General features: G+C 37.4%; 1 protein-coding gene across 9 annotated transcripts in view; it reads right to left on the minus strand.

Moving 5' to 3' along the window:
* Window positions 1-26,364, minus strand: part of HUWE1 (HECT, UBA and WWE domain containing E3 ubiquitin protein ligase 1) — a 143,391-nt gene that overhangs the window by 92,962 nt on the left and 24,065 nt on the right. For 8 of the 9 annotated variants that reach the window (XM_029240058.1, XM_029240062.1, XM_029240065.1 and 5 more), the window contains 8 exons: window positions 23,195-23,263; window positions 18,980-19,078; window positions 18,078-18,284; window positions 16,266-16,418; window positions 3,395-3,457; window positions 1,475-1,552; window positions 546-593; window positions 397-465 (listed from right to left, as the gene is read on the minus strand). In XM_029240058.1, the coding sequence (XP_029095891.1) occupies window positions 397-465; window positions 546-593; window positions 1,475-1,552; window positions 3,395-3,457; window positions 16,266-16,418; window positions 18,078-18,284; window positions 18,980-19,078; window positions 23,195-23,239 (762 nt within the window). In that variant the 5' untranslated portion in view covers window positions 23,240-23,263. Of the gene's footprint in view, window positions 1-396; window positions 466-545; window positions 594-1,474; window positions 1,553-3,394; window positions 3,458-16,265; window positions 16,419-18,077; window positions 18,285-18,979; window positions 19,079-23,194; window positions 23,264-23,562; window positions 23,587-26,364 lie in introns of those variants that run through there. The other variant, XM_029240061.1, reaches the window with a different exon arrangement.

Below are 26,364 nucleotides of genomic sequence, written 5' to 3' on the forward strand. Positions count from 1 at the left end.
AGGGCTAAATCTTACTCACTGGGCTACTTGACATTTGGCAAGAGTTCTGATTGTTATTAATCAAATCAAATATTTGATCACCATTACAATGAGCAGAAAAAAATAACACAACTAAACGTTTTCTTCTTTGGTATCCAAAGTGTTGAGCTACCACCACTTATTAGATATTCATGGTGAATAAGGCTACTTCTGTTTTCCTCAAAGTCTCACCAGGACCTAGGAAGTCAGTTTAAGTATTGGCCTCATAAAAGATGAGGAAACTAAGGCCCACGGAGGCTAATTTGCCCACTGTCTGACTCCATTCTTTCTGCTATGCTATATCCCAGCCCCAGCACATATCACTGATCTATATGGATAACAACCACACCCTTTAGATATTTTTAAGACATATCATACCTGCTTATCCTTAGGAATGCTGTACATTTTGGTAAGAGATTCCATGATTTCAGAAGGGCTTTCTGAAATCTACATTAGAAAAAAAACTGTTAGGAACAAAAAGTGAACCAAATGTTAAGAACTAACCCATAGTCAAAGATTCCTCTTACCTTGTCAAGTTGCTCTATGTGAATATAATGTAGTGTGTTACTAGATGTCTGAAATTAAAAAGATAGGAGAGTTGTTAGGAGTCACTGTATACCTTAGCTTCCCCCTGCCACAGGACTGCAAGAGCTATCTGAAAAACAAGATGTCACCCCCTAGGTTGAAGCCTCAACTGAATGCTCTCAAAAATCAAAATATTCTTTAGAATCCCCCCAAATGTTCATTTTATATATTTTCAGCAAAGCTTCTTTGAAACCAGTAGATTAAATATATAACGCACATAGCCAGATACATTTCATGTTCTTCCTTATCCCTTTTTAACCTGTATTGACTTAATACCTACAGCCTCTGTATTCACAGTAGAGTGAATCCATGTAAATGGTTTCTTTCTAAATATGCATTAGAGCTGTTCTCAAGGCACCAATAATCTAGAAAGATTATTTATTATTATTATATATTTTAAGTAGAAAGGAAAAAAGAAAGATCTTGTTCACTAGGCCACTTCTAAACCAAAGTGAATTTTGCTATCTCCTCAAAGAATATGCAATGTCCAGATAATTGAAGCAGGACCTTGTAAGCAATACATAGACTTCTTGCAGGCTGGCTTAAGTAGAGAAAGTTCAGCCGATCACTACCTAGACTATTATACTAAACAGTGGAATTCTCAACTGAGACTGAGAAAAATACACCAGTCCTAACAGTGCCACATAAACAGAGTCCTGTCTTTTGGCAGTTCCAACGTAAGTAAGATTCAAACCTATCAGAGCTGGGCAAACAATGAACACTTATTCCTGAGAAGCTGCTGGATATATTTAGCTTGGAAGGGCAGCAACGTAGCTCAACATCATTCTCTCTTTTTACTGAGGAGTCCTAGAAAAGTTGACCCCAGCTACGGATTACTGACTTTATTAGAACAAGTGTGAATGAGACTCACCCTTCTCTCGATTTTGACCTCGGCCCCAGGGTCTGCATAGAATTCAAAGTGTAGTGTAGTTGCACTGGGTGGGTATTTCTGTGTATAAAGCACATGAAAGAATGAGATACCATCTTCTCTTAAATCTTCCCTCGGACTTAGCCACTTGTCCAACTCAGTGTGACAGCAGAATGAGCAGTGTCGTCAGCAGCTACAGTGCCTTCACTCCTTGTTTTAGCAGAGCTCAGATGTCTTGTAACAACACAGAATCAGGAGGGTGGAGCCCAGAGCTCTAAAAGCTTTCATATTCCTTACTTGATAACTCAAGTTATCAGTTGTTCTTTCTTTCAAGAGATCAATTTTGACTGCAGCTATTCTCAAGAGGAAAAAGAGAGACAAGTCTGCCCCCAATAATTAATAAGAATCCAAGGATGAAGGACAAATACAAGGGTCTAGGTACCAGTTCAAGAATGGAAAAGAACACTCTTATGGAAATCTCAGTGAATATAATCACCTTTTGAAATATTTTATTCAAACTATGCCTCATGGGCCTACCTTCATAATTCTTTAAATACTCCTTTCCATACCATCCTACATCATTTCTCATGATATCCAACTGCTTTTCTGCACAGGTAGATACCAAGTCAATATAAACCAGACCCTGACAACAAATCCTATTTAACTCTAGAAAAGCAACATGAAAAACAAAGTAAGACTGCAAGAGCATGCCCATTAAAGCGTATCTTTGAAAGAAACCGGTAGCAGTGGTTGCCTCTGGCTATGGAGAATTATTGTATACCCCTTTATACTCTTAGAATTTTTTAACATGTATATGTATTGCTTCCTTTCAAAGCACACAAAGTTTTCAAAGTCCTATGACATGCCAAATATCAATAAATAAAAGAATGCATGATTTCTTAATATAGGCTGAGACCAAGATGGGTAACAGACATCACGCAAGCCTAGTAGAGTATATCATACTGTTTTGCTCAAGTGGCCAAGAACAAGCTTGATATACATAAGGAGTCTCAGAATTAATCAACTAAACTTTAAGGTGAAAAATAATTTTCTCAGAATTAGAATTCCAAACTGAATACCCTTTAAGATTTATATAGCTTTGATTATTAAAACAGACAACATTCACCTCTCATATTACCCAATATCCACTCATATAATGTACACTAAAGAAAGTATACCAGCTAAGGTGGGAAAGTAATTTGTTCTATTTGTAGTTTTCTGTGACCAGAAAAAGAACCATTCTCCTAGGGGTAAAAAGGCTTGTTAAGATGAATATACTAAATTTCACTGCAGCCATTTGTCCTATACATGACAAATTGATAAAAGAAGCAGTACATCTGTTGGAAAATACAGCTGCTTCTTGGCATGGAATTGTATCATAATAATCCAGTTGTGCTTTGTGGTTCTACAGCAACGTATCAAAGCAGAGGGGAGGATGGCCTGAGTTCATAGTCTAAACATGGGTTAAAGGTATGAGCAGGACAGGCATGAGGGGTAAACATGGAAAACACACAGAACACTACAAGTTCTCAATAACCAAAATGGCAGAACTGTTCTCCAAGCAGCCATTCTTAAATCATGCCAGACTGCCCAGAGTTCTGATAGTTCCAGTGAAAAAGTACAAGGAAGTGTACTTTCTGGGATTTTTCATCACTTTCAAACTGACTCACCAAACGCAGTTTCTTACTCAAGAGATGGGTATGATCATATACTTTGTTTCTGAGATTCTTCATTTACCACCAGTACATTGAGAGCCCAAGCATTTCTAGAAAAGCTATGCTATATCTCAATTGATCTCAGGTTCCTCAAAAGTCCTGATGTGAAGTGGCAACTTTAAATACCATATATTCATTGTAAAGTAAGGCTCAAAAAGAGATCACGCACAGCTCTGTCAAAAGACACCCATATCCCAGAGTCACTTACCATCATATGCAAGTCTCTGCAACATTCTGCAAGTCCAAAGCCATTCTCCTTTCCACCCCAGCTCTTGGAAAAAGAGAAAAGACAGTGTTAAAACAGTGCCTAAGGTAGCTTTGTGTATAAAATATTTATGAGTATGTGGCTGCCTGGAACACAGTGTTGAGAAGAAATCCAATGTTAAAGTCAAACAAAAAGAGGGAGCAAAGAGAAGCAAGAACTTCAGTAAGACTCAAGGCAAGATGGTCTGCCTAAAGGTGATTTCTCCAATGAGATCAATTTCATTATTCTGTGAGGATGCTACTGAGAACATGAACAGCTCCTGCAAGCAAATGTATTTTATATGCCTGCAGTCAGGCTTGCTGAAAGGTCAGTCTTGATCCATTGGGTCTTCAGTACTGTACTGTGCTTTCCATGCTCAGCCTGCTCACCTCTCACATAGGGTGGAATTACATGCTCTCCAGTTTCTTACTTTTTGACATGAGCCAAAGTGCAAAGTAGAAGATTCTGCATTGCTTACTACTACTGTACTCTGCCACCACAAAGTCTAAAAAACTCATCAACAAGTACTAGCCCTTAAGGTAATAGGGGAGAATGGCTCAACTGTACACTATTATTGACTTCCAAATCCAAAACCTCAGCCATACAATCTTGCTTAAAAACTAGCCTGCATTTTCAACAGCGTTTGAGATATCCATCATTTTTGCCTAATTCTGAACTCTCCCAGGCGTGGGGTGGGCTCTTGTTGAAAACATTCAAGAGTAAGTGCATTAGTCCCCTGGGAGAGGCATACAATTGGGGTAAATAACAGACAAACTGAAAAGCTTGGGAAGAAAGGCTGGGCCGTGCAATGCTTTAGGCAATAAGGGCTTTGAAAAGCCCTTTCCACACACTCCTGGGAATCTAGAAGGCCACATGTATGCCCAAGGTTGGGCACATTCTCAGAAAAGACCTGAGAAAGCACTAAGTTCCCACATCTCTGGCTGACATCAGGCTCTATGCAAGCCAGAAGTGAAGGCTAAGTCAGAGTTGTAAACTTCCTGGCTGAGTACTGAAGACAGTGAGTATTCACGTTGAAGATACCAACATACACACAGACCCCACCGGCAAAGACGGAGATATTTCGGTTCCAGGAGTTTAAAGCAAATCACTAGCTGACCACTAAGCTAATAGAATAGAGACTTCAATGACCACACAAAACAAAGAATTACAAAGTCAGTTCAGAAAAGTCTAAACAAACAACGACAAATCATAACAACAAACCCTGGGGAGGGGTGAGAATCTGATTTCCAGAGTTGCCACATATAACATCCAAAATGCCCATTATAGCAACATAAGGAGTGATGCCAGCAAGATGGCCAAATAAGATGTCTCTCACTGCACCCCCCACCCCTGCAATAATTTGGCATCCATTCATGGAGAAAAGTGCCTTTATGGGAGCGGTGGAAACCAGCCTCATATGCAAAGGGACCTGGGAGGAGGCATACAGACCTCAGTCCCAGCTGTGGACCCTGCAGTGGCCTGTGAACCAGCTGTAGCCACTCTCAGCAGCTGTTTGAGAGCCCGAGGAGAACACTGTCTTAAACAATCATCCATGGATGATAAAGGTTAAAGGACAAAATTTTTTAAAAAAATAAGAGCTAAAATAATGTTAATGAATACACAATATAAAAAGAGGTAAACTGTGACATCAAAAACATAAAATGGAACGGGAATAAAAGAGTAAAGTTTTTCAGATGCAAAGTTAAGTTGTTATCAGTGTTAAAATAAAATGATTATATCTTTTTCTAAAAAATAAATTTATTTATTTATTTTTGGCTGCATTGGGTCTTTGCTGCTGCGCTCGGGCTTTCTCTAGTTGCAGTGAGTGGGGGCTACTCTTCGTTGCGGTGCGTGGGCTTCTCACTGTGGTGGCTTCTCTTGTTGAGGAGCATGGGCTCTAGGCACGTGGGCTTCAGTAGTTGTGGCACGTGGGCTCAGTAGTTGTGGCTTGCAGGCTCTAGAGTGCAGGCTCAGTAGTTGTGGCACACGGGCTTAGTTGCTCTGCGGCATGTGGGATCTTCCTGGACCAGGGGTCGAACCCGTGTCCCCTGCATTGGCAGGTGGATTCTTAACTACTGCACTACCAGGGGAAGTCCCAAAACTATTATATCTATGTTTTATGTAAGGTTCATGGTAACCACAAAGCAAAAACCTAGATTAGATACACAAAAGACGAACAGTAGGGGATGAAAGCATACTACTATGAAAAACATCATTCACAAAGAAAGGCAGCAAGAGAAGAAAGGGACAAGGGAAGTACAAAACAACAAAAGACAAACAGTAGGGGATGAAAGCATACTACTATGAAAAACCATCATTCACAAAGAAAGGCAGCAAGAGAAGAAAGGGACAAGGGAAATACAAAACAACAAAAAAAGAACTAGTAAGATGGCATTACTAAGTCCCTGCCTATCAATAATTACTCCAAATGTAGATGGACTGATTTTCCAATCAAAAGGCATAGAGTAGCTGGATGGAAAAAAAAACAAGACCCAACTATATGCTACCTACAAGACTCACCTCGGCTTTAAGGACACACATAGGCTCAAAGTAAAGGGATGGAAAAAGATATTTTACACAAGTGGAAACCAAAAGAGCAGGGATAGCTACTTATATCAGAAAAAACAGGCTTTAACTCATAACCTGTAATGGGAGACAATTAAGGTCATTATAGAATGATCAAGGGGTCAATTCAAAGAGGATATAACAATTGTAAATTATATGGACATAATGTTGGAGCATCTAAATGTATTAAGCAAATACTAATAGATATGAAGGGAGAAACAGAGAATACAATAATAGTAGGAGATGTCAACATCTCACTTTCAACAATGGCTAGATTGTACTGAGAGAAAAATCAAGAAGGAAACATTGGATTTGAACTATACTTTAGACCAATGGACCTAGTAGGCATATGTATAACATTTTATTTAACAGCAGAATACACACTCTTCTCAAACCCACATGGAACATTTCCTACATAGATTATATGATAGGTCACAAGACAAGTCTTAGCAAATTTAAGACAGAAATCATACCAAGTATCTTTCTGGACCCCAATAGTATGAAACTGGAAATCAGTAACAGGAAGAAAACTGGAAAAATTCACAAAGATGTGGAAATTAAACAATACACTACTGAACAACCAATGGGTCAAAAGAAATCAAAAGGCAAATTAAAAACATCTTGAGACAAATGAAAATGAAAACAAAACACATGAAAACGAATGAGATGCACTAAAAGCAGTTCTAAGAGGGAAGTTTATAGGAATAAATGCCTACATTAAGAAACAAGATCTCAAATAAACCTAATTTTATACCTCAACTTGAAACTTGAAAAAGAAGAATAAACTAAGCCTAAAGTTAGCAGAAGAAAGGAAATAACAAAGATCAGAACAGAAATAAATGAGACTAGAAAAAACACAGAAAAGATGAAAATAAGAGCTCTTTTAAAAAAAACTACTACTCAACAAAATAGACAAAACTTTAGCTACACTGAGAAAAAAAGGCTGAAGACTCAAATAAATAAAATGAGAAACAAAAGAAGAGACATTATAACTGATACCACAGATACAAAGGATCATCAAGAGACTACTATGAACAAACTGTCAACAAATTGGATAACCTAGAAGAATTGGATAAATTCCTAGAAATATATAATCTAACAAAACAAAATCATGGAGAAATAGAAAATATGAATATACCAATAATGAGTAAGCAGACTGAATCAGTAATCAAAAAATACCCCAAAAAGAAAATTCCAGGACCAAATGGTTTCCTTGGTGAATTTCTCCAAACATTTAAAGAATAACCAATCCTTCTCAAACTTTTACCAAAAAATTGAAGAGGAAGGAACACTTCCAAACTCATTGCTTGAAAAGTTACCATTGTTTGGCCAAAATTACCCTGATAACAAAGCCAGATAAGGACACTACAAGAACAGAAAACTACAGGCCAGTATCCCTGATGAACAAACTTGCAAAAGTCCTCAGCAAACTACCAGCAAACCAAGTTCAACAGCATATTAAAAGGAACATACACCACGATTTAAGTGGGATTTATCCCTGGGATGCAAAGATGTTTCAACACATGCAAATCAATAAGTGTGATACCACATTAAGAGAATGAAAGACAAAAATCACATGATCATCTGAAAAGTTGCAGAAAAAGCAATGACAAAATTCAACATCCTTTCATAATAAAAACTCAAAAATGGGGTATAGAAGGAACATACCTCAACATGATAAAGGCCACATATGACAAGCCCACAGCTAACAGCATACTCAAGGATGAAAGGGTGAGCCCTTTCCCTCTAAGATCAGGAACAAGACAAGGGTGCCCACTCTAACCATTCCTATTCAACACAGTATTGGAAATACTAGCCAGAGCCAATTAGGCAAGAAAAAGAAATAAAAGGCATACAATTCAGAAAGGAAGAAGTAAAACTATTTCCATTTGCAAATGATATGATCTTATATATAGAAAACCCTCAAGGCTCCACCAAAAAACTGTTAGAATTAAATTCAGTAAAGTTGCAGGATACAAAATCAACATACAGAAATCAGTCACATCTCCATACACTATCTGAAAAAGAAATAAAACATTCCCATTTACAATAGCATAAAAAACAGTATAATACTTAGAAATAAATTTTACCAAGGAGGTAAAAATCTGTACACTGAAAACTATAAAACACTGATGAAAGGCATTAAAGAAGACACAAACATCCTATGTTCATGGATTGGAAGAATTAATACTGTCAAAATGTCCACAGTACCAAAAGCAATCTACAGATTTTAATTACTATCAAAATTTCAATGACATTTTCCCCAGAAATAGGAAAAACAATCCTTAAATTTATATGGAACCAAGAAGACCCCAAATAACTAAAGCAATCCTGAGAAAGAACAAAGCTACAGGTATCATACTTCCTGATTTCAAACATCATTACAAAGCTATAGTAATCAAAACAGTATGGTATTAGCATATTAAAAACACACACAGACCAACAGAACATAATCAAGAGCCCAGAAGTAAATCTTCACATAGTCAACTAATATTTGAAAGGGAGACAATAATTAATGGGGAAAATATACTCTCTTCAATAAATGGTGCTGGGAAAACTGGATAACCAGTTTTCTGGATAACACACAGAAAAATGAAATTTGACCCCCTATCTTATACCATTCAAAAAATTAACCTAAATTTGGGGCTTCCCTGGTGGAGCAGTGGTTGAGAGTCCGCCTGCCGATGCAGGGGACACGGGTTCGTGCCCTGGTCCGGGAAGATCCCACATGCCGCGGAGAGGCTGGGCCCGTGAGCCATGGCCGCTGAGCCTGCACGTCTGGAGCCTGTGCTCCTCAACAGGAGAGGCCACAGCAGTGAGAGGACCATGTACCGCAAAAAAAAAAAAAAAAAAAAAAATTAACCTAAATTAAAGACTTCAACATAAGAACTGAAACCGTAAAGCTCCTAAAAGAAAACACAGGGTAAAAGCACCCCAACATTGGTCTTGGTGACAATTCTTTGGACATGACACCAAAAGCAACAAAGGCAAACTGCATCAAACTAAAACACTTCTGCACAGCAAAAGAAACAATCAACAAAATGAAAAGACGACCTGCAAAATAGGAGAAAATATCTGCAAACCATTATATCTTATAAGAAATTACTATCCAAAATATAAAGAACTCATGTTGATATAACTGAATAACAATAACAAAAGCCAACCATCTGATTTTAAAATGGGCAGAGGAACTGAATAGACATTTTTCCAAAGACAATATACAAATGGCCAACAGTTACATGAAATGGTTCTCAGTATCACTAGACATCAGGGAAATGCGAATCATAGCCACAATGATATATCACTTCACACCTGATAGAATGGCCATTTTCAAGAAGACAAGAGATAACAAGTATTGGTGAGTATTTGGAGAAAAGGGGACCCTTGTGCGCTGTTGGTGGGAATATAAATTGGTATAGCCACTACAGAAGACAAACAGTATGGAGGTGCCTCAAAAAAGGAACTATTATATGATCCAGCAATCCCAGTTCTGGCTATCTATCCAAAAGAAAGGAAATCAGGACAAAGAGATATCTGCACTCCCATATTTACTATAAAGTTATTCACACTAGCCAAGGTATGGAAACAACTTAAGTGTCTGTCTATGGATGAAAGGATAAAGAAGATGTGCTGTACATACACATACACATACACACACACACACACACACACACACACAATGAAATATTGTTCAGCCACAAGAAAGAAGGAAATCTCCCCTTATGTGACAACATGCATGGACCTTGAGGGCATTCTAATAAGTGAATAAATCAGACAGAGAAAGACAATTACTGTATGGTATCATTTATACATGGAATCTAAAAAAGCTCAACACATAGAAATAGAGGTTAGAATGGTGGTTGCCAGGGACCGGGGATTGGGGGAAATGTGGAGATGTTGGTCAAATCGCACAAACTTCTACTGTGGTAATCACTTTGCAATATATTAAGTGTATCAAATCATCATGTTGTATACCTTTAAGTTACACAATGCTTTAATTCAATTATATCCCCATAAAACCAGAAAAAATTAATTAATAGAAACCATTCCTGAGCAAGTCCAGACACTGGATTTAGTAGGCAAAGATTTTAAATCATCTATTTTAAATATGCTTAAAGAGCTAAATGAAATCATATAAAAAGAACTAAAGGAAACCATGAGAATGATGTCTCATCAAACAAAGAATGTCAATAAAAAGTCAGAGGTTATAAAAAAGGAAGCAAATAGAAATTCTGGAGCTGAAAAAGCACAATAACAGAAATGAAAATTTCACTAGAGTGGTTCAACAGCAGATGTAAGCAGGGAGAAAAATGAATCAATGAACTTAATTAAATATATATAACATTAGGTGGTAATATGTGCTACAGAAAAAAATGAAGAAAAGTGTAATAGGGAGTACGGTAGGTGTTCTAATTTTAAAACAGGATGGTAGGGAAGACTTCACTGAGATGGTGGCTCTTAAGACTTAGAGAAGATAAGGGAGCAAGCCATAGAGACAACTGGGGATGTAGCTGTGCAGAGGCCCTGCAGCAAGAGTGTGCCTGCCACTGTCCAGGAAAGCAAGGGTGCCAGTTATCTGGAATGGACTGAGCCTGGGGGAAAGAAATGTGAGGTGAGGTCAAAGTTTGATTTTATATACATTACAATTGATATCCAGCAGAGATTTTGAGAAGGCAGTAAATATACAAGTTTGAGGTTCAAGGAAAACATACAATTTTTGGAGTCAATGGTCCTTAAAACCATGAAATTGGATCAGATCACCTAGGCAAAATGTATTGATAGCTGGATAAGACACAAGAGCCTGGGGTGGAGCCCTGGGCCACTCTAACACTCAGAGGCAGCAGAAGAGGAGGCACCAGTCAAGCAGACATAGAAGGGCAACAATGGAGGACCAGGAGGGTGGTTTAGAAGCTAAGACTTTAAAAATGGTATTTTCAAAGACTATTTAATGCTGTGGGAAAATACTCACCATAGGTTACATGGGGGGGGGGAAGCAGCATATGAAACACAATGTTAGTTATTTTTTCTACATGGTGGTGGTTGAGAATTATTATTATTTTCTTTATACTTTTTTGTATTTTCTTAATTTTCAACACTGAACATGCATCACTTTTATAAAAATTCTGACAAATTTATTTGAAAATAAATATTGGAAGGTGGGAAAAAAAAAAGAATCAATGAACCTGAAGACAGGTCAACTGAGATTACCCAGTCTGAAGAGCAGATAGAGGAAAAAAAAAGTAAACAGAGGTTAAGAGATCTGTGGGACTTCACCAAGTATACCAACATATACATAATGGGAGTCCAAGGGGAAGAGACAGAAAAAGGGGCAAAGAGATTATTTAAAGAAATAATGGCCAAAACATCAAATTTGACAAAAGACATGAATCTATAAATCCAAGAAGCTCAATGAAATTCAACAAGATAAAACAACACAGATCCACAGAAAGACACATTATAATCAAATTGTCAAAGGCCAAGATAGCGAGAATAATCTTGAAAGCAGAAGGAGAAATGTGACTTGTTATGTACAAGGGATCCTCACAGCTGATTTTTCATCAGAAACGATGGAGGCCAGAATGCAGTGGGAAGACATATTCAAAGTGCTAAAAGAAAATAACTGCCAATCAGATTCTATATCTGGCACAGTTATCTTTCATAAATGTAGGAGAAATTAACACTTTCTCAGATAAAAGCTGAAAGAACTTGTTGCTAGTAGACCTGCCTATAAGAAACGCTAAACGGGAGTCCTTCAGGCTGAAATGAAAGGACACGCCACAGTAACCTGACTCCATATGAAGAAATTCAGAACACCAGTAAGTTAATTTCATAGGTAAATATAAAAGGCATTATTAATGTATTTTTGGTTTGTAACTCCTTTTTTTCTGAGTGTTTTAAAAGACAACTACATAAAAAAGTAAATTCTACATCTATGTTGAATGGGCACACAATATATAAAGATGTAATTTGTGGCAACAACATACAGTGGGAGGAAAGTGCTATATAGGAGGAAAGTTTTTGTCTACTCTTAAAACTAAGTTGGTATTAATTTGAACTAACTTTTCATTAATGAAGATGTCAGTTGTAATACACAGGGAAAACATTAATAACTAGACAAAAAACAAGAAAACTAAGACTTGAACATTAAATCAACTAGACCTAACAGATATATACATATATATAGAACAATCCACCCCACAACAGAATATACATTCTTCTCAAGTACATACAAAACAGTCTCCCATATAGACCATATGTTAGGCCACAAAACAAACTTTAAGAAACTTCTAAAAAAGAATAAAATCATACAAAGTATCATATCCAACAACAGAAAGAAATTAGAAATCCGTAACAGAAGGAAATCTGGAAAATTCACGAACACATGGAAATTAAACAATATACTGTTAACAACCAATGGGTAAAAGAAGAAATCAAAAGGGAAATTAGAAAATTTCTTAAGATGAATGAAAATGAAAACACTTCATATCAAAACTTATGGGATACATTTATGGGATAAAGCAGTGCTTAAAGGAAAATTTACAGCTGTTAATTGCCTACATTTAAAAAAGAAAGATCTCAAATCAGTAACCTAACAGTCTACTTTAAGGAACTAGAAAAACAGCAGCAAACTAAACCCAAAGCAAACATAAAGAAGGAAATAGTAAAACTGGAGCAGAGATAAATGAAACAAAATAGAAAAACAGAATCAGCTAAACCAAATTTGTTTCTTTGAAGATATCAACAAAAATAGACAAACCTTTAGCTACACTGACCAAAAAAAAAGTATGTTCTTGCTCTCTCAAGCTTGTTCTTTTAAAATATACATATAGGAGGAACCAGTGAAAAGGGAAAGATTTAAGACAGCTATTCTGTTCATCTTCAATAACGCCCAGAACAAGTTACTTGATTTCTCTGATCTTTACCTCAAAATTGAGCCTATGCACAGGGGCATACCTTATTTTACTGTGCTTTGCAGATACTGCTTTTTTAACTGAAGGTTTGTGGCAACCCTGCATTGACCAAGTCTACTGGTTTTTTCATTTTTCCAACAGCATTTGCTCACTTCATGTCACTGTGTCACATTTTGGTAATTCTTGCAATATTTCAAACCTTTTCATCATTATTATATTTGTTATGATGATCTGTGATCAGTGATCATTGTTATTACTATTGTCATTATTTTGGGGTGCCATGAACCATGCCCATACAAGATGGCAAATTTAATGGAAAAAAAAATGTGTTCTGACTGCTCCACTGACTGGCTGTTCTACCTACCATATCTCTCCCTCTCCTCAGGCCTCTCTGTTCCCTGAGACACAATAATACTGAAATTAGGCCAATTAATAAACTTACAAGGGCCTCTAAGTATTCAAGTAAAAGGAACAGTTAGTTGCACATCTCTCACTTTGTATCAAAAGCTAAAAATGATTAAGCTTAGTGATTCTTACACATTGGATCCATTTCTGGAAAATTTCCACTGTTATTACCACACTATTTTAATTACTTTTAGCTTTATAAAAAAAGTTAATACCCAATAGGAAGAGTACTTCCTCATTTCATTTTCAATATTTTCTTGGCTATTCCCAGGACTTCCAGTGAAGAAACATGGAATTTGCTGAAAACTGTGAGGACAAGGGATATATAAATACTTGATGCCACATAGGGGTGACAGGTAAGTCAAACCAAGGATCTGAATTTGCAAGGCAGAATAAGCTCGAAAGGCTATGTATCTTCACAATTATTTTCCTTTTGTTTCTTCTGTTGTCACAACTAATTGTTTTTTAGAATAGTTCAACTATTACTATCACCACTAAATCTATCTTTTGTAATCTAATAAAACTCAAGTGCCTACGATAAGAAAGTTGTGGTAAGCTGGGATCCTTAAAAGACCATGTCAAGCCAAACTTGATTCATGAAAGTCTGTGATGTTGTGACATTTCTGAAATATTACCATTATTAAATACAAAGAAACATTTCTTACAAAATTATGTAAAGTTAATATGGGAAAACACTGATGCTAGTATGTTAAGTAAATAAAGTAGGATATCAAGTTACATATACTATATGCATTCAGCTATGTAAATATGCATAAAGACTAAGAAAATGTACCAAAATGTGAAGAGTAGACACATAATTATGATAAATTTTCTTCTGTACATTTCCAAAATTTTTAAATATTAAGCACATATTTTTATGTTTGTTTTGCAGCCAACAAGATAAACCTATGGAATGTTTAAGATTCAAGGGTACTTATTAGTTAGTACTAAGAATAACTAGTTGTCCTTTTAATTATGCCCCTATATCACTTTCTCAACTACTATGTGAGCTTTTTAAAGAAAAGAACATGTTTTATACTATATCCAGCACAGGATTAGCCATATACTTCTTGAATGTTATCAAGTGGAAGAGCTGGGTGTGGATTCAAGGAGCTGGGTCTCAGGCTGACACCCAGGTTTGGAACATAAACCATGCTTAATCAACTACAAACAGCAGTTATCACATTTTACACTTTATCAGGGCTAAAAGCCCATGGGCTTTTCCTAAAAATAATATAACTTCTGAATCTCATCGTCCTCACCTACTCCACAGTTACCATATGATCCTGGCAATTAAGTAGACACCCAATAAATAACATTTATATCAACCATGTCATATTTGACACCATCTCACTAGATGGGATTTGCTCAAGAATGGGTATGTATTCAGATATCAGGGAAAAGGTCTTGATGCCTTTGAGATGGAACTATAAGAATCTGGTAAGATTTTGTAACTTTGCCCAATAGGATAGATTAAACCAATGGTTCTCAAAGTATGATCTCTGGACCAGCAGCCTCAACATCCCCTGGAAACTTATTAGCAATGCACATTACTGGGCTCTGCCCTAGGCCTACTGAATCAGAAATGGGGGTTGCAGGAATTGAGGTAAAGGGGTATGAGCAGACAGGGGAGGGAGACTAATCTATGCTTTAATAAATCGACTCTTTCTCATGCATGCTCGAGTTTGAGAGCCAGTGTCCCAGACCCTCACAAAAATCAACCAAACTGGCTTTTAACTGATTCAAGTCTTCCTGGAGAACTTCTGCTATATTTGCAGTTCACTAATATCTGTGCATAGTCACAACTGGCTCACATCACTGGGTTAACTGAGTCACTAAAAAACTATCATGAGAAAATGGTTAAAAATAATCTTGGGGCTTCCCTGGTGGGCGCAGTGGTTGAGAGTCCGCCTGCTGATGCAGGGGACACGGGTTCGTGCCCCGGTCCGAGAAGATCCCACATGCTGCGGAGAGGCTAGGCCCGTGAGCCATGGCCGCTGAGCCTGCACGTCCGGAGCCTGTACTCCGCAACGGGAGAGGCCACAACAGTGAGAGGCCTGCGTACCGCAAAAAAAAAAAAAAAAAAAATCTTGTATTTGCAAATCCAAGAAAATATGCTCAAATTTTAAGGGAGGCTCCATCTGGATGAATAACAGGTGATTAACATTCTCTTTATACTTTCCTATACATCCTAGAATTTTTGCAATACATGTTACACTTATAATCACACAAAAATGATTTTAAAGTACCATGCACCTAAAAATAGCCTGAAACTTGAGTTGTATGACTTGTGAGGTAACCATTTATTATTCAGCTTTTAAAAAGTTAGCCCTACCAACTTTCTTCCAAGAAAGCTTTCTAGCAATGGCTACCTCTCTCAAACCTGAGTATGCATTATCAGTTTGCCTCTACAAACACTGGACAATAGTTTGACTAAGCTGAATTTAACATGAGCTTTTTTGCCTTCAATTAACAATCATTACCACCACAGACCAATTACTGAGCACAGCACTAAGAACCCTACATTTTATTTTATTCTGAAAATACTCTTAAGGTAGATATAACTAAATTCTCGGATGAGAAAACTGCTATCAGAGCTAATAAGGTAGGCCAGGACTCAAAATCCAGATCTTTTATTGCAGCTAATATTTCCCTCCAAGTAGAATCGGATTCTAAACTTTCTTTCCAGAAGAGAAGGGGCCATTTTTGAACAAAGAGAGATTCTCTTTGTGAGCAGAGATTCATGAAATCCCTCAAAATTACTTCATAAAATTGAGAATACTTCCTAGGATTTGGGGGTAACTTAGTTAAATGGGCCCCAATAGTTCTACTCAATTAGGCCAGTAAAGTTAACTTACGGATTCCTATTCATTTTGACACTGCAAGAAACACCTGTGAAAAGGAATAACAGGGTCCAACTTCTGTGTCCTTCCAACTCTTCACCCATGACTCACCTCTGCCAAATGCTGCAGCCGGGTTAGCAGTGGGGTTCTCTTGTCAGATCCAAGGCGTGTGATATAATTTGATCTTTTGCTAAATACGTACAGAAGGTTGAGGACTGCCAGCACCACTTGCATATCAGAAGAAGCCAATAAAGTTGTCAAATGCTACAGGGGACAAAAATGGGGGGGGGCAAGTTCATGGTATCAGGCATACAAGACCTTGAAAACTTGAAATGCCATGGATTTATAAAGCTATCAAGAAGTTTAATACAAAAAAAATTTATAAATATTTGAGCACCTACAACATGTAACCTTATGCCCAAGCAGCTTACAATCTGGCAGCAAGCCAGAAAGTCCAATTTAAGTTAAAAAAATGTGAACAGTTCAAAATTACATAGGTGTCTCCACAGGAAGAAACAGATTACAAAAGAGACAAATGTAATATATTCTAATACATAGCAGAACTCAAGAACATTAAGCTTCCAACTAGACTAAAAGTATAGACTAAGATAATTTTATGCTCCTTCTGTATCCTTTACAACAAATACAAAATTAGAATTAAAACACAGGGCTCTTCATATAGAAACTAAAAATAACAACAGCTGGTGGCACCTATGACTGTTACAATACAGTGTATGTAACAATAACCCAAGAGTAACTATTTTTGCTTTTTAATACAATCAAAATTCACCAATATATTGAAACATTTGGTTAGTGTTAAAATCAGTATGTAATTTAGCTGGAAATGAACCAAAGTATTTCTGGTTGCTGATTATCCACAGAAGGCTATGGATTTCCTTTTGCAGCTTATCTATTTCATCTTCAACAGACTGCTTAGCCATCCCCTACTTAAAACTTTAGGCACTAGGTCTTTAATTCAGTTATTCCACTTCTCTTCTTAAGCCATTTACTTTCTGTTTGTTCTGATTCTGTTTCTTTAATGAAGACTTAGGAAAAGTAACACATAACAACAGGGCAGTAAATCAAGTGATAAAAACTCTAAAGTTAGGCTAAAGGAAGAGAGTTTCTTCTTATACTGATTTTTGACCAATTCAAAAGTTCACTAATTCCCATGCCCACTTTACTTTTTAAGAATACATAGCATGAAGCAAGAGAGAGGCATGGACATATATACACTACCAAACGTAAGGTAGATAGCTAGTGGGAAGCAGCCGCATAGCGCAGGGAGATCAGCTCGGTGCTTTGTGACTGCCTGGAGGGGTGGGATAGGGAGGGTGGGAGGGAGGGAGACACAGGAGGGAAGAGATGTGGGAACGTATGTGTATGTATAACTGATTCACTTTGTTATAAAGCAGAAACTAACACACCATTGTAGAACAATTATACCCCAATAAAGATGTTAAAAAAAAAGAATACATAGCATGCTATTAATATACATTTTGGGGAGGGGGAGAAGAAATTAAAAAGCAGCACACTAAAACTTAGAAAAGCAATAAGTGCAGTAATGTGTCAAGGAAATCAAATTATGTCTAATATTTTAAAAGTAATTTGGGGCTGCTCTGATAACCTGGGACCAAGATCAATTCCTGTAAATTCCCAAGAATACATCAATACATATATTACATTCTCATTAATTCCTTAAATCTTAAAAGGCAAGGTGAAGGTGACAGTAAAGAACCTTCCCATCAACCCTATGAAGGGTATCTTTAGCCAAGAAACATCCTACCATTGTCTTTGACATTGAAAACCCCAGAACTCCATAATGAAAAAGAAAGACTCATCAGAAAGAAAGAACAATTTCCTTATTCTGGACGTGAACAATTCTAGTTAAGAACAGATCACATAGGCTTGAACCTCTCCTACCTCTATGGAACTATACAGATGCCGGGAAAAGCTGTACTCAATGAGCAAGGCTGTGAAGTTCAACACAGCCAAGAGAAGCATCTTCAGTTGTTCTCTTTCTGGCCTATCACACACGAGCATCCATGACATATTCTCCACTGTCTGTCCAGCGTCTGCCAGAATTCCATCAAAGCGGTCCAACAGATCCACCCAGTGATATAACTCGCACTGGAGAGGGGAGGAGAAAGAGGAAGATATAAGAATAAGGTAGGGCTTCCCTGGTGGTGCAGTGGTTGAGAGTCCGCCTGCCGGTGCAGGGGACACGGGTTCGTGCCCCGGTCCGGGAGGATCCCACATGCTGCGGAGCGGCTGGGCCCGTGAGCCATGGCCGCTGAGCCTGCGTGTCCGGAGCCTGTGCTCCGCAATGTGAGAGGCCACAACAGTGAGAGGCCCGCGTACCACAAAAAACACAAAACATACATGTGCTAACACCAGGAGACACCACAAAACCCCTACAGCTAGGTCTTCAAAAGGAGAATTCTGGCTACCTCTGAGGTCTAAAAACACAAGGACTTTCCCTGCCAGAATCCACTTTATCTGAAGTGCTCATTTTTAGAGTTATCTAAAGAAGAGTCTTTTAAGCTAAGAGTAAAAATCCTGAGACTATCTCAAACTCATACTGTCAGTCAAACTAAAGGAATTTTGTGGTTGAGATTCTTTATCATCACCTGTATAAACATTCTTCATCCTTGGCTAGCAAAATTTCCCTTTTACATTTCTTTCAAAATTTCCTTGGCAACCATTCACAGGCTAAAAATTACTGGTCTAGAGCTGTGCCAGACACACACTAGATGCTTATTAAGTAATTGTTGAATGAGGCTACCTCATTTTGGTTTCTCTTTTGGGAGTATGGGTTTACATACCTTTCCAATGTTCCATGTTTTGATCTGCTGCAGTTCCAAGAGGAGCTGCTCATCATTACAAACTTTGAGTTTGTCTATTAAGGCTCTGCAGTCTGCAGGCTGAGAAAAACAAACAGGTATTCACAAAAGGGTGTTTTGGAGTATGAGGGAGACACAAGGAAGAATAGGAAAAAAAAACCCTTATGTCAACACACTCAATGATTTAACTTTTGATAGAACGCACTACTTAAGTGGAAATTTGCCAGATGATCACTTGAGATTAATACAGAAATCTTATAACGAAACAATCCATCTGTGTATTTTTTTAAAACCTGGATGAACCTGTAGATGTAGACAAACTACTTGGAAGTGTACAGACAACAGAAATAAAGGAAACAAGCTAAATATCAATAAAAACAAAATGAAGGAATCTGTATCATAGTCTGAAAGTTAAACAGAATGCCTGATAAGAAATGTTCAATTAGAGGAACACTGAGGAGCCCTAGTGAATTCACAAAGGTGAAGATTAGCACTAGCTATATTTTTCTGCAACATTAAACCGTCCAATTATAGGAGGCAAAGAATTTCTGAACTGTGTAAAACTAGGACTCCATTCTTACTTGGGGTTTCCATTTCCATATATTCCTGCTCTGTTTTACTGATGAAAGGGCCTGTTTGTCAGGTAACAAGGTGTGGATTCAGAGTTCATAGTAAGTTTCCAAAAGTGGAGCTGGTGGCGGGGGGGATAGAGACTGGGACAGAGATGCTGCTACTAATGGATGGCAGCTGGAAGTGATTACACTTGCTCTTTGACTCTGTAAAGCAGTATGGTATCCTAGGAATGGGCCTAGATTTGGAACCAACCAAATCTGGGTTCAGTTTTTCGCTTGATGTTTACAAAGTTGTTTGATCATGAGCAAATCCAACCTCTTAGCCACAGTTTTCTTACCAGAAAAAAGACCTAAGAACCACCTTGGAAATGTGAAGCTCAAGTGTTTGCATAAAGCACTTATCTCACATAATAGGAGCTTAAATACTGAAAGACAGCTTACTGTTACAAAGAGCATGGACTTTAGAATTAGGTAGTTGGTAAGCTACCTCTTTGAAATTCAGTATCCTCTACTGCAAAATGAACTTAACGTGACCTATTTACCCAGCAATGTTGTGAGATTTAAACTAGGGGCATTTTCAGCAGCCAAAATGGAACGTGGAACAATAGGGGCTTAAGGGCAAATTTTTTTTAAAGCTAAGTCTGAAAACTTTTCTCTCTCTAAAGTAAGCATTATTAAGATCTATCTCAAATTTCTGTGGTAATTAAAGGCATGCAAAATTCTTGGCATAAAACCCTTCAACAAACCAGACCTGCACTTTTTCTTCCTCTCCTTGAAGTCATACAGGTTGAGGGAGAGGTAGTGAAGTAGTAGAAACAGATAACAAAGGAGTGTGAACCACCTGCTCATGCAGTTCACTTGTGCCTTCTGGACCTACCTGGGCCTACTATCAAATATACCACTTCAATTTCTAATGGACTGCAACGATGCAGATCCAATTTTATGATTCTGTGGGTTAGATAACACCCAGTTCATGACAAACATTTGGGTCCTGTAATCATTTGGTATCTCATCATCAGGCATTCAGTCTTTATCAAGGTCCAGTAGCAAGCCAGAAGCTGCTTTTCTGAATGTCAGAATAGCTGTTGGCAGAGAATAGCATGGCCAAACTCTACCCCCTAGGTCTTAAGCTGTGATTCTCCTATTGGGGCTTGCCAGAGGCATCCCACAGCATCTTTGGCTGACACTTAAGTCAGACACCTGGATCTACTAGGCCATAATGTCCACGGAGTAGGGCAGCTTACATCATAGCCTGAACCTTCTGCAGTCTTCTCTAGATCCAAACACTACTATCACTTTAGAAGTTATCCCGTAAGTGGATCAAAACAGCATGCCTAAATGTAATACATGCTGGCTCCAAAATCCAAAGAGGCACCCCAAACACTGTTCCTCTTTCTTCATGGTGTGTGGTACAAGGTGCAAAAACATGTCTCTCACTTTAGAAGGGAAATTTTGACACTTCCCAGAGCTTTGAACCCCTAGAAAATTTCCTGACGTGGCAGGCCCTCAACCTTCAAAGGGCACTCTCTGGCACACATGTCTAAGGCATCTAAAGTGTTTGTGCTTTCTGTTCACAAGCCCCAGTTAGCATAACAGCATCAATTTAACGTACCAGCACCGCGTTGTTTTATCAGGAGTATCAAGATCCCTATGGACTTTGTAGTCTGCAGAAGGCAGCAGGGACAAAAGTATATCTTTACCGTCTTGTCCCTGCTGCATAAATGCAAACTGAGTGTGATTTTCCTTACTCATGGTAGTGCAAAACAAAGCACTTGCCAGTTCAATGGCTGCATACCAACTGCCATGGTTTATATTGATTTGCTCCAATAAAGATGTCAAATCTAGGAAAAAAATCCTCTGCACAGCTGCCGATACATAAAGTGATCAATAAATATCTTTCTTGTGCAGTCACTATGGAAAACAGTATGAAGGCTCCTCAAAAAATTAAAAACAGAACTACCATATGATCTAGCAATTCCACTTCTGGGTATTCATCTAAAGAAAATGAAAACACTAACTTGAAAGGATATATGAACCCCCATGCTCATTGCAGCATTATTTATAATAGCCAATATATGGAAACACCCAAGTGTCCATCGATGAATGGATAAGAAGATGTGGTACATATATACAATGGAATACTATTCAGCCATAAAAAAAGAATGAAATCTTGTCATTTGTGACAATATGCATGAACCTTGAGGGCATTATGCTAACTGAAATAAGCCAGGAATCTGTACATAAGTGTGACTCCAACAACAAATCTATAACAATCTACTAGGTAAAAGAAAAAGAAATTGAATTTCTCTGATTATCTACAAGGTTGAATTATCCTGGAAGTTAAATGACTTCAGGCAAGTTTTCTTTTTGCTCTTCAGTTTCCAAAAAATTTGAGTATATTAACTGTCAAAAATTCTAGATGCCAAAACATATCAAAAACAAAATGAAAAGGAAATGAACAGGTATGTAAAATGAATATACTCAATATGTATGGCGTATTCAATAAGAAACTGACGTTACAACGTCAAATACAAAATAAAACAGCATGAGCAGACAACTAATATAAGGCCAATAAATGTGGAAATATATGTATTAATGCATGCAAATCAGAACAGTGAAATATTTTTTCTCCACCTATTAACAAAAATTTAAAAGATAATCTGCAATGCTGGAGAGGATGTACGAAGACAGCACTTCTCATACTCATTAGTATAACACTGAATGAAAAGGGCAGGAGAACTGCCCATGCAATACTGGAATAAATATCAATAGTGATACCCTTGGGTGATACTTGCCAGGTAGTTACAGTTTTTAAAAAACCAAGTGGCCTGTATTTAGAAAATGAACCAACTAATTATGTGCCAGATACTTTGCTGAGCAGCTGCCTCACATCAAGGAGGGAGGAATTTTCAACCCCATTTTACAGCTGTGGAAACCAGGCAAGTTAACTCTCAGACACAAAAATCTAGTAAGATTCAAACCCATATCTAATTCCAAAGCTTGTGCTCCTTGAACTACAGCACATGGGGTCTATGGGAGTGTCATAACAATACAATACTGTCTTTATTTCAGAATGCAGTTTAAGCAGGCCAATAGAATATTGGACAGAAGCTGGGATTTCTACTGCTGACAGAGGATCAACTGACATGGCCACCCAATACACAGGTTAATATAGGTTAAGCTGAACTGTATGATTAAGAATCAGTAATAAAGAAAGCTAAAACACTGGCCTCACAAGAAATCTAGTGAGAAAGGTGTTACCACTTTAATTTTCTAGATAACAAAATTGAGAAAGATCCCGCAAATACAGACAGAATTTGAATCCATACTTGCTCTTTCCATTATACCATGCTGCCTTTCAATGCACAGAAACAGCAGCCAGACAGCCTACTTCAGGTACATATAGCTATAAACTGTTTAGTGCTCACTCTCCACTGATCACTAGCTTATTCACCTTTTTAACCAAGGGAAGTTCAAAAGAAAATTTGACTGTTTCAAGACAAGTTGCTATTTTACTGCACTGTGGGTATATAAGTGATGATATATTTGTAAGATCAATATGAGTGCACTGACGGCAAAGATTTTTTTCTGAAATGAAAAAACAGGCAAACTTTTGGATACTTACAGCCTCAGTAGGTGTCTTTTTCAGTTTAGTCCTGTCTACTTTCATGTTTTCGATTTTCTGTTTTATGATCTGAAAAGAAATTCCCAAAAAGTGAGACTTAAAGCTGCAAGCTTGAGCTCTACATGCTTGGACACAGACAATATAGAACAAAGAGCATGCAAAATGTTTAAAGTAAAATTGGAGTTATGATGCAGGCCAACTCAGAGGCACAGATACCAGGTAAGGAGTGGTAAACAATCTCTCCAAATAAAACTGGCCCACATTCAAGTTACACAAGCCTGTAACCAATTTAAGCCAAAATTAAAATGCCCCCCACCCTGACCTCTCAAACTCATACTTGAAAGTAAGAGTAAAATGTTTTAACACACCTCAGGATGGAAAAATTCACCATATCCTGCAGCTTTTTGGAAAACTCAGCAATTCCACTTCCGGGAATTTACCCAAAGAAAATCATAAGAATGTATATAAATATTTAATCACAAGAATCCATACTGCATGACCATGTATAACAGTGAAGAAGTGAAAAGGATCAAATATCCAAAATAGGGTTGGTTTAAAACAGACTATTACACAGCTGTTAAAAACACTGCACACAATTACATAACAGCAAAGCTGTTCCTGGTGAAATAGAAAGGTTACAAAACAGAATAAATAGTATAAACCCATGTGTAAAGAAAACAGCTTAGAAGGGGTATGCATCAAAATGTTAATTTAATCTAACCAAAAGGATTATGTATGAATTGTTTTACCTGTGCTTTTCTGTATCTTTTACTGTTTTAACCCATAAAGATATATTATGTCATAAGAACAAAGGAAACAAAATACTTTTTTTTTTCATTAGAAAATGAGGTATAAGACTCCCACTAGAAATATCCTGAGCACAGAACACAATCATTTTACTAAGGTCCATTAAGATGCTCCGGCCAAGGCACAGGAAGGAATAAAGGTTTCCCCCATTAGCAACTAGCACATATGCAAAGGAAGAGGTGAACTGCAGGGCTCTTTACCTATAATAATGTATTTGCTATACAGTAGTCACTGAGGGTCAATGTCCCTCCTCCAAGAAGGCTGGCATAATATAAAGCTGACCAAGCACAAGTATAAATTTTAGGCAGCTTTTGGTCTAGAGTTAGTCCAACATGCTCGGTATTTTGGAAATAACATGTATTTGTCTGTATGGCTGGCATCCATTCAACCAATGGGCATTCAGAAAGAGTTGGTACAAAATCCAGAATATGTTCTAAAATGTTGCTGTAGGGATCATTCCTGAAGAAAAAAAGATGTTTCCCCTCTAAAGTTCACATTTAAGGTATGTGATTCCAGATTACTTTTAAAAAAAATTACCTCAGCATCTAAGAGAAAATAAGCAAGATGCCTTCTGCCAACAACTTCCAAATATCTAAAATGAGGCCAACAGGATCCTGGCAACAATTTGATACATGTAGTGGAAACTATAAGTGAGCTACTTGTACACTTACTCTCAGGTTTGCTTTGTCTCACAAAACCTCACACCAATTACTTAGAGCAAGTGACTGTCACATCATTGTGGCTGTAGTCATTTGTGGAAGGCTATTACATTGCCTCAGCTACAGGAAGTAGCAGTTAGCCCCAACACCATACAAACCGAATCACTGAATTCTCTCCCTCCAAAATTAGGAGCAAAGAAGGTCTGCTCTCTCCAGTTTCATTCAACACAGTGTTGGAAGTTCTAGCCACTGAAATAAGGTAAAAAAAGGGAAGTAACAGGTATACAAATCAGAAAGAAATAAAACTGTCCTTATTTGCAGGTAACAAAGGATTATCTAAGTATAAAATCCCAAGGAGTCTACAAAAAACTCTCCAGAACTAACAAGTGATCTCAGCAAAGTTGTAGGATACAAGGTAAACGTACACAGATCAATCATATTTCTGTATACTGGCAATGGACATGTGGACTCAAAACTTTACAACACCGCTCATAATTGCTCAAAAAAAAATTGAAATACTTAGGCGTAAAAATAACAAAGCATGTACAGGCCTTGTATGCTAAAAACCACAATATGTTGATTTAGAAAATCAAGACCTAAAAATATGAAGTGATACACTATGTTCATGGACTAAGAAGACTCATATTAAAGACAATGGAACTACAATAGCTCAAACAATTTTGAAAAAGGAGAGGGAATCATTCTATCCAATTTTAAGACACACACACACACACACACAGAGCTACAGTAGTCAAGACTGTATACACAGTAATAGAGGAGGGATAGACACATATGCCAATGGACCAGAATAGAGAACCAAGAAATAGACCCACACAAATATGCCCAACTGATTTTTGACAAAGGCGAAAAAGCAAGACAATCAAATGATATTTTTATCAACAAATGGTGCCAGACCAAGTAGACATCTATAGGCAAAAAGATGAACTCTGACCTCAGTCTCATATTTTATATAAAAATTAACTCAAAATGGATCATGTGGCAAGGATGTGCAGAAAAGGGAACTCTTGTGCACTGCTGGTGGGAATGTAAATTGGTGCAGCCACTATGGAAAACAGCAAGGAGGTTCCTCAAAAGATTAAATATATGATCCATCAATTCCACTTCTGGATATTTATCCAAAGGTAATGAAAAAAACTAACTTGAAAAGATATATGCACTCCCATGTTTACTGCAGCATTATTTAAAATAGCTAAGACATGGAAGCAACCTAAGTGTCCACTGATGGATGAATAGAGAAAATGTGGCTGTAGACAGATAAAATGTACACATTTTATGTTTTTATATATATTGAAGATATATAAAATGTAATATTATTCAGTCTTACAAAAAAGAAGGAAATCTTGTCATCTGCGATAACATGAATGGACCTTGAGGGCATTATGCTAAGCGAAATAAGCCAAACAGAGAAAAGACAAATTCTGTATGATCTCACTTATATGTGGAATCTCAAACAAACAAAACCCTCAAAAACCAAAAATACAAAACTTATAGATACATGAAACAGATTGGTGTTTGCCAGAGGCAGGGGCTGGGGGGTGGGGTGGGTGAAACAGATGAAGGTAGTCAAAAGGCACAAACTTCCAGTTATAAAACAAAGTCATGAGGATATAACGTGCAGCATGATGACTATAGTTAATACTGTATTATATGTTTGAAAGTTGCTAAGAGCAGACCTTAAGAGTT

This window comes from Monodon monoceros, unplaced genomic scaffold (genome assembly GCF_005190385.1).
Source record: "Monodon monoceros isolate NGI ecotype Baffin Bay Population unplaced genomic scaffold, NGI_Narwhal_1 Super_Scaffold_22, whole genome shotgun sequence".
In the NCBI taxonomy this organism is placed as follows: domain Eukaryota; kingdom Metazoa; phylum Chordata; class Mammalia; order Artiodactyla; family Monodontidae; genus Monodon; species Monodon monoceros.